Below are 11,974 nucleotides of genomic sequence, written 5' to 3'. Positions count from 1 at the left end.
AATCTATGACAAGCAGGTAGGGATGACCTTTTAGTTCAAATAGGTCAGCTGCGACTTTCTGCCAGGGATGATCTGGTAAATCGGATGGGATCACTGGTTCTGCTGGATTTATGCGTTCCTTGATGCAGGTAGGGCATTTCTTGACCACTTCGTCAAGTTGTTGGCTCAGGCCATTTTGTAATACCCTGGTGTGCATCATGTAACCTTTCTAGGACACCTACTCTCATGGACAAGGGGACAACCAGTCGATTTCTCTTCATCAACAGGCCATGTTGTATTGTGAGGTTGCTCCTTTCAGGCCAGTACACTTAAAGTGGACCAGGAAGCTGGGATTTCTCTGGCCAACCTTCAGAACGATAAGTGATGAGTTGTCTTGTAATCTCATCCTGTTGCTGCTGGGACTTAAAGTCTTCCAGTTGATCGTCAGTTGCTGGTAGGTACTTAACGATTGATTCGACATAGGCTCATACGTCAGCCTCTAACTTCTCTTCGTCTCAGTCAAGGGGTCTAACTAAGGGTGCCCAGGAAAGGGTGTCCGCTGTGTAAAGGAACTTCCCAGGTATATGCGAAATAGAGTAGGTGAATCTCATCATTCACATTTGGAACTGTTGCACTCTGGCTGGTAGATCCTCAAGGTTTCTGGTACTCAGCAGGGGTACTAAAGGTTTGTGGTCGGTCTCAACATGGAATTCCAGGCCAATTAGGTCATCTACAAAGCGCTCACTTGCCCAGGTGATCCCCAAGGCTTCCTTTTTTATTTGAGCGTAATGCTGTTCTGTGGGGCTCATGGCCCGCGAGGCGTATGCGACAGGGCACCACTCGCCATCATCCTGCAGTTGTATTAAGACCGCTCCAAGTCCATATGATGATGCATCAGAAGAAAGTTTCGTTTGACAACTTGCATCATAGTGGGCTAGGGTTAGGGTGGAGGTGAGACTTTCTTTCAGGGCTGCAAATGCTTGCTGATGGGCATCACCCCATAACCAGTGACTTTTCGAACTCAGTAGGTTTCTTAGTGGCTTGGATAGCTCTGCAATTTGTGGCTGGAACTTGCTTAGTTGATTTACCATGCCGAGAAATCTTCTTAATTCTGTCTGGTCTCGAGGCGTTTTCATCTTCAAAATGGCTTTGACTTCCTTGGGGCTAACATGCACTCCTTCAGCGTCGACGAGTGTCCCCAGAAATTCAACGGATGGTTTTGAGAATTCACACTTCTCTTCAATTAGAGTAAGGTGAGCCTCCTGTAACTTGTGAAGAGTTGCCTCTAAATGCTGATTGTGTTCCTCCACTGATTTGTCATACATGAGGATATCATCCATCTGACAAAGAGCACCACCAGTTCCTTCAAGAACTTGCGAGATTCCCTTCTGGAAGTGTTCAGGGGCTGAACTGATCCCAAATGGTAGGCAGTTAAAACAAAACCTACCAAATGGTGTGACAAAAGTGGTGAGTTTAGCTGACTCTGGTGATAAGCTGATTTGCCAGAATCCTGAATTGGCATCAAGCTTACTGAAAATGGTCGCTCCAGCGAGTAGAGCTAAGGTGTGGTCAATGCTGGGAAGGGGATGATACTCCCTCAGGATACTTTCATCAATCTTGGTTAGATCCACGCATATTCGAACTTTGCCATTGGCTTTTGGGACCACTACCATCCCAGTGCACCATTCAGTTGGTTCATCCACTTTAGAAATAATTTGCATTTGTTCCATCCGGGAGAGTTCTTCTTTGACTTTCCAAAGAAGAGGAACAGGTACTCTCCTCAGGGTAGTAATTGCGTGTGGTTTCGTGTCAGGTTTGAACTTGATGAGGTAATCGGGATCATGAAGTTTTCCAAGACCTTTAAAGAGATTTGGGAATTTTTCGTTAACTTCTTCTGCTTCCACTGCATTGACCTTTTGGACAATTTTTAGCGTCTCTATAGCTGGACGGCCAAGGAGAGCTAGGCGTGCTCCAGTCACCACAAATATTTCCTGCGATGAAGATTCTTCTCCTCTCTTGATGACTCCCATAAAGCAGCCAAGAATGGGAAGAGTTGTGTGGGCTGGGCCAAACAGGGTCTTGCTGGATTGAATGAGGGCTGGAGTTGGTTTCAGCTTTTTGTAAACGCTCTCGGGGATGACAGTGATGTCAGCTCCGGTGTCAATTTTAAAGCAGACAAGAGAGCTATTTAGAGTGAGGTCTACAGACCAAATGTCTTCGTTTCTCTTAGTCCCGACTGCTCCGAGAAAGGCATAATCTTCTTCAATTTTGCCGACAGTATGCGCGGACCTGCAAACAGATGCCCAGTGACCTTTTTTCGAGCGCTCGTGACAAGTCGCGGTGCTAGCCGGGCAGTTTTGTTACGCGTGGCCTAGCGATTTCCCACAGTGGTCGCAGTGGTTTGACGGTGGACGGGTTGGCAGTTTCTTGTGAGTTTCGCTCGCACTTCCAGATGAGCCGTCTTCTCTAAATTTCGGCGTTTTCTCTGCTTTCACCGCATCAACTTCATTCTTTGTTCCCGTAGATTCCTTGAAGTCATTTTGCATTAGGGTTTGTTGCTTTCTTACAGCTTTGCTCTGTCATGCGTGTTTGATTGCTTTTGGGAGCATTCAATCAGGGTCAAGCTGAAGTTTTTCAGACAATTTCACATCTAGAAGGCCTACCACAATTCTGTCTCGGATCATCTCGTCTGTCAGAGTACGAAAATTGCAGTGTCTGGCGAGCGCATGCAATGCTGCGATGCTGTCAACTGTCTCGCCTTCCTCTTAGTGGCATTGATTGAACTTTGCCCGCTCAAAAATAACATTACGGCAAACCAAGAAGTGCTCATCAAACTTCGTTTTAACAGTGTGGTACTGCTTCAGTTGGGTAGCACTCAGCTTGAAGGAGTTTAGAATATCGTCGGCTTGATCTCCCATAGTGTAGATCAGCGTGTTTATTTGACTCTCTTCTTCTTTCACCAGACCAGATGCTTGGCGAAAGCCTTCGCATCTTCTGCTCCATTTTGGCCACTCTTCTCGACAACTAAAGTCAAACTTTTCTGGTAGCTGCATACAAAAAGACGCCATGATTCATTGAAAACCGCTTCTGACACCATGTGGTATTATTGGGCCATAAAACAGGCAGATACAAACAGCAACACAACAGTTAAATCAAGTGGGTAATAGAAGAACATTACATGGTTGACCACGAGGTCTCCCTCCTGTGCTGCAAAGGCTACTGGGAAATATTGTTACGCAACAGATTACACCACACCAGCAAAACGAGTTCTTGGGTTGCCTGAGTAAAACAGTAAAGTACAACTAACTCCCAGCCTAAATCATCTTTTCTTCGCATTTTTGAGGATGTTACAAAGCACAGGTGTGGGTGGCCTGGGTACTGTAAAAATGTTCCAGGCATTGCATGCTTAGGTGACGGTGTTTTATCCAGTTGTAAAGCTGTTGTTATCCATTTATCAACGCGCTGGTTCTTCATGATTGAGGTAAGAACATTGTAAACTGAAAGACTACAAGATTTCCCATTGCAAAGTTCTTTTTTTAAGTGGTTAAAATGTATTGATCGAGGTTAAAAGTGACCCTCAAGGAAGAATTTTTTGGTCCATATCCCCCCCTCCCGCCTGGATTTCCCAAGCCATCAACCCTCCCTCCCACGATAATTTCCAGTTTGCCATCAGTCGGGGGGGTGTATTTTTTCTGGAATAACCCATCTTGCGGATAACTTTGGCCCTTAACACAGTTTATGAAGAAATATTCAAGCTACATATTTTATTGAATCAAGGCAGGAGTACTTTTGTAAGGGAAAATGCGGCATTCTGTTTTGCTATTTATTTTGGTTTCATGCTCGTCAAGTTCATGTCATGCAACATGATTTTCTTTTGTAGTCAGACAGTTTTCTAAAAGAATTGGCGATTGCTAAGACTGCTAAATATATTTGAACTACTAGTGATATAACTGGCTAAACTATCATCAATGCAGATTTTCCTTAGGACTTGGCAAGAACATTGGTTCATCGATAATCCTGCACAATTTCCCACACAATCGAAGGTTTAATTCTCCCGCACAATGTGCCTCCAAATTCACACGTTATTTTTTTTCCTGCACCCTCCTAGAAGGTCAACTAACTTGGCGGTAAGATATTTAATTCAAGTTACCGAAAGTCTTATCTTTACAACTTTGGAGATTGACATATATTGCACGGTGCAAGAAACAAGTCGCACGTTTTTAATGGGCTATGAGTCCAAAAACATTTTCGTATTTAGCTCGTTTTAGTGCAATATGATTTGTTTTAATGCGATGTTCTAAATAATAACAGCAGTAGCCACATACCGTCATTGACTGCCTATTTTTTTGCCAGTGTTTTCGTAGATTGAACTCATACTGCAATGGGCTCAGTTGTTATCTCATGAGAACGTTTCAAGCGTGACTTTGCTTACCTGGCTGGCTTTCAAGCAATATAATTCATGGACCCACCCTTTCTGAAACGATCAATATCTTTGTATGTGAGATAAATGTACAAGGTGCGATTCTTGCCAAAACTTTCTTTGCAAAATACCACATTCTGTCACGAAGAGCGAGCAATGTTGCATTTCTCGTCCCCAGTTTCCATGGTCTAAGCATGGAATGCCTGGGACCATGACTCCCCTTTTGGCAACCAAAACGCCTGCATTTTAAGACTCAGGCTTTCCTACGGAAGCCCGAGTAACAAGTGGACAAAAACTTTTTACCAAAATTATTTACATTGTATTGGAAACTTCTGTGTGACTTTTTAATATATCTTCTCAAGAGGAATCATTTCTAACAACACCAAATGTAGAAAAGAAATTTTGAAGAAGTATATGAAACACTTGAAAGTACTGGTGAAATGAAACTGGTGACAAAATTTTACCTGTCTTTTACCTGACAATTTCTCTGAACTTTGAAATTTACTTTCTCGAGTTCCCATGAGAAAGTGTTTTTGGTATTATTTCAGACAACTGTTTATATCTCTAGCTTGGATCAAAGGCTCCCTGAGCCAGCTCATGGATGAATAGTTGATTTTTGCCTCTGTGGCAAAACGAGTCTGTGCAAAAATATTTGTATGAAAATGCATATCACCTGTACGTTCATTCTCTTGAAAATCAAGTCATGTTCATGTGAAATGTTTTGCACAAGCATTTGTCCTAAAAGTGGAAGTTAAGTCTGCATATGAGCCAAGTGGCCCATCAGGTCGGCACTTATCCCGGTTTCTGTGGCATGAAGTGACTAGGAGTATTTCTACTACCCCTGGATAGGATGCTAGTCGATCGCAGGGTTACCCCGCAATATTAACTTTGCCAGTACTTATTTATACACCTGATGGAAAGAGGCACTGTGAGAGTTAAGTGTCTTGCTCAAGAACACAATACAATGTTCCCACCAGGGCTCGAGGCCAGACTGCTCGAAATAGAAAAGAAATACAGAAATCAAGTAACAGGTTGTTTCCCCAGACTGCTTATCAATTTTAAAATGGATAATAATTAATTTTGATAAGAATTGGAACATTGATATCATATTAACTTGTACATGATGTAGTGTCAAAGAATAACAACAGTCTGTTTCAAAATAAAATTAATAAATGAGAGTTCACCATATTTACCAGTCAGTCCAAAATTGACAATATAATTATGAATATGAATCAGCAGTGCACTTTGGGTCAAGGTAAATTGGTTATGGTCCTTGTTCAGTTAATATTATGAAACAGCTGTGTAACAATGATTACTATTATGCAAAAATTACAATAGATGATTGTGAAATTTATTTTAGACAATCAACTTGAGAATGCCAGGACTGCCAAGAGCATTTTGCCCAATTTCAACTAATTATAGTGAGACATGGATATTGGCAAAATCTTGTTTACTTTAAGCTAAGTCAGACAAACAATTTGATTGTAACTTGCGGGTAAACAGGAAATCTATAGAAAAAAAATATTTTCTTCAATATTATAAGAATGATTTCGGACAGTTTTGTTTCAATCATGAACCTGAAGTGAAAGGAATGTTTTTATTTACAATTTATTAGGTTTGTCCATGGAGAGGAGGAAGGGAAGTAACAAAGTTTTATACAAGGAGGCTCTGGCCCAAGGTCAAAGACCTATCCATTTAACAGTGTTCTTTACAGGAAAGGCTTTCCTTTCATATACATGTAGCTTCTAGCCTGAAACCCCTTTCACAAACCTAATGTGGCCCACTAAATCTTATTTGTGGGATAAATAATCGATGAATGTTTGAAATCCCTGTCCTATCAAGTCTTATGATGCCTCCAGCCTGAAAAAAGTGCACCTTTAGTCAACTGTAGGAAGAAGACCCCAACTTGGTGCAATACAATAATAAGGGTACTACATATTGTAGTGCATGCAAGTAAAATAACAATAATGTTCTTTCTTGGAAACAAACATCACGGTATTTTATTCCTAAAGATCTTGGTAATTGTTTGTGCTAGTCTCACTAGCAATGTAGTAATATTCAAAAGGATTGTGTATATGTCTCTTCTAATAGATTTTTGCAATGATTACAGAACATACTTATGTTGACGAGTATCAACCATTCTCTTCTCCAGAATTCAAGTTTTGATGTCAATTTGTTTAAATCTCTCATTTCTAGGAGCAAAAAAAACAAGACACTCTACATCACCAGCCACCATGCGTCCGGCTTTTTGACACAATTGGACAGCATATCTTTCTTGCAAAAAACCATAGATCTACAGGTTTACAGTCGTTTCGCCTGAAATTCCATTTGCCCGGACTCAAAGTTGATTCGCCCGGTATATTCTATGAAGATATGTCATAATATGTAAGTCGATTTATAAAATATGAGTTGTGTAGTGCGATCAAAACTATTCTCGATGGATATAATGACATGCATCACGTCAGAAATGAATACTGAACATGCAAATTTCTTCTAAGCATGCAAAAAACCCAATTAAACCGGCCCGTTGCAATAGCTCAGCCAAAAAAAAAAACACGTCAACATACTGTAATGCAACAATTTATTGAATATGATCAATAGACCTATTTGCGTGATACTACGATAAATACTTCTAAGTCTATATAAACCTAACCTTACCTATTTACAATTGTATATTATAATTCCTAGCCGAATCTCAACCTATTTAAAACTATAACGACAAGTACGGTATAAATATGTTGACTAATAGCGAACAATAAGTTATTCCTAACCGAACCTTAACCTATTTAAAACTATAACGATGTGTACGGTATATGTATTGACTAATAGCAACAATGAATTATTTCTGACCAAACCGTAACCTATTCAAATGGAACCATTTAAATCTATTGTGACACGAAGGTATAAATATATTGACTGATAGAACTTAAACTGAACGGACTGGTCCATTAAGATCGCTGCATGCCTTTAGCAACTGTTGAGTGGAACTGTTGTTTATTCCTTGGGGGTGTAATTGTCCCAGAGATGAAAAATCTTGGCCTGAAGGTGGCGATAGGTTTTTCTTTGTATACGTTTAAACTTTCCGTCAGAGACAAGTCTAACCTGAAGCGTGGAAAGCTTGGCCTCTCTGTGCAGGTGCTGGATGAAAAGGTAAAAGGGAATGTGTACTCTGCCCCCAGCTTGTCGGTTTAGGCCGTGGTGCCAGCCCTCCAGGTCGTTGTTGGTGTGGATGGCCTGCCCGTACACACTCCAGTCCTTTGGTGGGAAGGTAGTGCTTTCAATCCACGTCAATCCGATGTAGTAGACCAGCCTCTTCATGCCAATGGTACTTGCCCTCAATCCCAACTTGGCAATTGCTGCTGGTATCTCGCCGGTTGGCAGGAACGGCATTGCCATCAGTTTTCGGATCAGTCAGTAGGTTCCATCATCCTGTTCATAAGCAGCTGCAGGTCCCAGCTCTTGAACCTACAAAGAAGACAAATTCTTAAATTAACAGGTTTTCTTTGACTCAGGGGCTTTGTCAGTTGTCATCAGCCAAAATATGTTTTTGTGTCCAAAAAACCTAAAAAAACCATCCATTTTTTTTAACAATTGCTAGATTAGAGCACTGAAACTGTCAACAAAGCAGATTACAACTTGAAAAGGCTCAGTGTTTTATACCTTTCTCCACACTACCTGGGTCCAGTGGAAAACACATCCCATGATTATCGCCTCTGGTAGAACCGCCTTAACTGCCGACCACATCGCTCTTTCAAAGTCCAGCACTACTCTTTGGACTGATGGCTCATTAGGAAGCAGATTAACGATGGCTCTGAGAACCTAGAAAATTAAAACAAACGTAAAAAGGGGTTTAGTCACCGAAACGAAATCACATTGGTCATAAATGAAACTGCCATCAAATCAACTTTATATAAATTTTTCAGCACCTCAACTTTGACGGATCATTACTACGACTCTCTTTTAGCTAACACAACAATTATGGTATAACCGGTATATTACCCCATTGAAACACCCTTAATGTAACTTTATGAAGCTTACCTTCTTATAATCACATTTCTTCTTTCCGGACATGAGGACAAATGCCAGTGGTACTTGTTTTTGCACACTCCTCTGCCTGCACAAATGCATTAATGGTGAGCAGCTGGGTGAAGGGCTTTCAGACGAGCTTAAGCATGCCATCGATGTACCAGGTTTTGGCTCTGGCAAGCTGCTCAAGCTGCTGGCTGGTGGCGAATACAATGTGTCTTCTGTTTTTGACGCATAGGTCAGATTGGAGAAAATCCGATGGAATGTGGCCCTCCTCTATCTCGAAGTTTAGGTCTGTTGGATCGTCTGGGCGCAGACGCTGATGGAGTCGATTAGCCGCCCTCACCAGGTGCAGGGGCTTGGACAGAACAGGACATGGTGCTGGTGTAAGTTCTTCTAACAGAACCTATTTGAAGGAAGAAAAGTGCACACCATTTCTAAAACTATACTATCACTAAAATAACTAGTTTAGTTTAGTTTAGTTTATTTTCTTTGTCCCACAAATTTGCATTTACAAGAAAAAAAAAGAAACAAAAAAACCGTGCAACAAGAGGCAGAAACAGGGCAAAGCCCAATTGACATCGACCCCCTGAGACAAGTTAAAAATATTTAAAAATATTAAAAAATATTTCACACTATACAAAAAAATACAAAGAAAAATAAGAGCTGCTAAGAGCTACTTTAGTAAAATACAGTCACTTTCAATTGCAAAATAATTGAGTCTAATTGAAAAATCACTAAGATCTAAGACCTAAGTAAACAAAAGCAAATGCAAGTACTTTTGAGACCCAAAAAGGTTTGAATATGGCAAGCGAAATCAAGTAAGATTATATCGTCTGAATTTTAAATTATCTTGCAGCAACTATTGGATACAAGTTAAATATAATGAAGTTAAATATAATTGAGTACCTCTTCAACAATTGCTGTTGCGGGCCTAAATAGCTCGTCCACGGTCTTTCTCTTAATGCTCGTCCTTATCTTTGGACCTCACAGCATGCCCACATCAGCAGGCTGATTATGACAGCTCAGCCCAGGAATGAACTCACCACCAGTTTGCTTGACTGTTGCTCTACATTGGCTCCCCTTGGGTTGGACCATGCACTGCCAGTAGGTGGTTACCTTTCCCCTTTCTTTTGCATTGTATGTGTAGCCCAGGCTATCAACCAACTTCTCCCACCGTCTCTTGGTACCATCCGCTACTATTTTGTACGTAAGGCGAACAGGGGCCGCATCTGGCCGTGACTTGTGGGGTCTTCAAGCGATGGCTCTTCTACTGCCTCAGGCAGCTGAACGTGTGAGCAGTCTGGGGGAGAGTGGTAAAACAGAAGTGTCAGGACAAATTGAACTTCACTAAGTTTTTGTGTATAAGAAGTAATAATGAGAACTTGAATTTAACAATGCCCGTCAGCTGTTTGAGGATACAACAAAGAATTACAAAAACCGCTAAGAACGAATTACGAAATGTTATCCTTTTCAAGAACGCGGGTCAATAAGTATCTGAACCACCCTAATATTCTGGTACTTGTGCAATATAAGCCAATATAAGTTAATTTATGTTAATCATCGCAAACATAGTAAATGAAAACACTCTTATACAAGAGAAATTGATACCTTGGATGTTTACATTAATTTGAAATTCAGACATATGACTGAAAATATCTTGACTTAGATACTTTACGGAACAACAACTCACCTACACTAGAAGTTGCAGTATCGGAGGCACCTGAGAATAGTGTGCTTCCACTGGGTGGAGGGCTGGCTGGCTCGGCTGACTCCTCAATGGCGGTAGGTACTGCATACATGATACTGGATACTGGTTCAGAAAACATTGTCACTTCCATGACAGTTCCAAGTGAGGCAGTGGAATCTGTTGATCGAAACAAATATATCGTTAGAACAGCCTTGCGGAGACTAATTTAAACCTTATCTAAATTCTATCTGTCTATCTCGCTGAACTCCATATCCAGGCAAACATTTTTTTAATTGACCCTTTAATGATTAGTGGGGGCTGATTTCTCGCCAAATAGTTGATCCCAACTGTTTGCCTTACCTTGGGTCCTTGACTGGTGATTGGTGCAACTGGTTTATAAAAGTTTTTGTTTGAGAGGCAGTTAGGTGCTTTGGTTTTGGCTGGTATATTAGCATTTGATCAATAGCCCCATCTCTGCATTCTTTCAGTCTTGTGTAGATGGGGTAAAACCACTGGGGTTGGCTGAATCCAATGATAGAAACTCCAGGATTCTGAATGACCTGTGTGGAACACAATGATCATGGGAAACATCACAAACCTTAATTTAATCAAGTTTTACGACTAGCTGAGAAGCCCTCAATTTTTCGTTAGTGTGCACACATAAGTCTTAGCCTAATTATACCATGCTTTTACTTTCATCATAATTCTTTCGCTCCTAAGTTGCAAATAATCTGTTTTGATTGCTTATTGATAATGCAACTTTTTGTCACGACATACAAGATCACGCAATTATGAAGAAACGATAGAAGTCGAAGTTGATAATGTAGCTACTCTCTAGTCCACTTGAATCAATTTTGCCTTAAAAAATTGACGACTACATTTTGAGGAACAGAGAAACCCTATTTGGCAGGACTAGCTTATTATATATGTAGTATTAGTAAGGTAAAGTAGTTTATTAAAACTCTCTTGCAGTAAAACAACTGAATTAACGAGTACATTTTACAATCTTAAATTATCTAAAGTACAAATATAACAGTGGTACTATCAATTGAGTCACAAAAAATATTTAAATGTAAAAAAGTCCTCTACTCTCTTTGTCCTGCAGGCCTGAATGTTCCGGAAAAGATAACACTTCTGTGTTTTCTGCCTTAAGGGATAGTTAGGCACGTCCAGGAGTGGACTGGGGAGCAGATGATGCAAAGGGTGGGTGGGGGACTTCATTTTCGCCATATATTTATAGCACAAGTGTACTCTTCTATCATCTAACCTATCTAGTTTACCTAATAGTAATGTATGAGCGTATGACTCTGCTTCGGGGTAAATTATGTTAAGCGCCCTTTTTTGCACTCGCTCTATGGCTTCGGACAGATAGGCAGGAATATCCTGCAAGACCGGTACTGCATACTCCAAAACTGGCCGAACTGAGCAAAGGTATATCCTCAACATGTTGGGTTGGCACACCCTGGCTCTGCGCAGAACTCTAAGGGAATACAACTTCTTACAAGCCTTCTTAATAATGTAATCAACATGAGAGTTCCACTTCAGGTCATTGTCCATAATAACTCGTAAGATCTTATAGGTATTGACACTCTTGATGACATTGCCACCAATTATTATGGGATTAATGAGACAATTGGAGTTGCGTAGGAAATTAATATGCATTTCTTTACACTTCGTTGGATTGAGTCTCATATTATGAGCAATGGCAAAATTGTGAATGTGAGGCCACAACATTAAGTAAACTAGGGGAGTTCCTTGGAATTATTTCGAGCGCACTGGTATCATCGACGTATTTGATGCGCAGCCGCCAGTAAGAGAGCAGTCTGTTTGTCATCACCGTAAAGAGGATTACATCCAAT

At 40.7% G+C, this 11,974-nt stretch overlaps 1 protein-coding gene and 1 pseudogene across 1 annotated transcript; both read right to left on the bottom strand.

Annotated features, from left to right (window-relative positions):
- Positions 1 to 7,124: 7,124 nt before the first annotated feature.
- Positions 7,125 to 7,810, bottom strand: LOC149099344 (uncharacterized; annotated as a pseudogene).
- Positions 7,811 to 8,037: 227 nt separating this feature from the next.
- On the bottom strand, positions 8,038 to 8,725 carry LOC110056289 (uncharacterized). Its single transcript, XM_089278756.1, has 2 exons — positions 8,438 to 8,725; positions 8,038 to 8,218 (listed from the first exon to the last, which is right to left on the bottom strand). The coding sequence occupies exons 1-2, from the start codon at positions 8,576 to 8,578 to the stop codon at positions 8,054 to 8,056; spliced, it is 306 nt and encodes a 101-aa protein (XP_089134882.1). The 5' UTR covers positions 8,579 to 8,725; the 3' UTR covers positions 8,038 to 8,053.
- Between the last annotated feature and the right edge of the window lie 3,249 nt (positions 8,726 to 11,974).

The sequence above is a fragment of the Orbicella faveolata genome, unplaced genomic scaffold (assembly GCF_042242905.1).
Source record: "Orbicella faveolata isolate gen_17 unplaced genomic scaffold, um_ofav_v1 contig_46, whole genome shotgun sequence".
Lineage (NCBI taxonomy): Eukaryota > Metazoa > Cnidaria > Anthozoa > Scleractinia > Merulinidae > Orbicella > Orbicella faveolata.
Note: the sequence above shows the minus strand (reverse complement) of the source record. Positions and strands in the feature narration are given on the sequence as shown.

Excerpts from the sequence above, each read along its gene's own strand:
- LOC110056289 (XM_089278756.1), bottom strand. The coding sequence starts at position 8,578 with ATGGCATGCTTAAGCTCGTCTGAAAGCCCTTCACCCAGCTGCTCACCA. Across the intron at positions 8,219-8,437 it reads AGAAATGTGATTATAAGAAG|GTTCTCAGAGCCATCGTTAA; the intron begins GTAAGCTTCATA and ends TTAATTTTCTAG.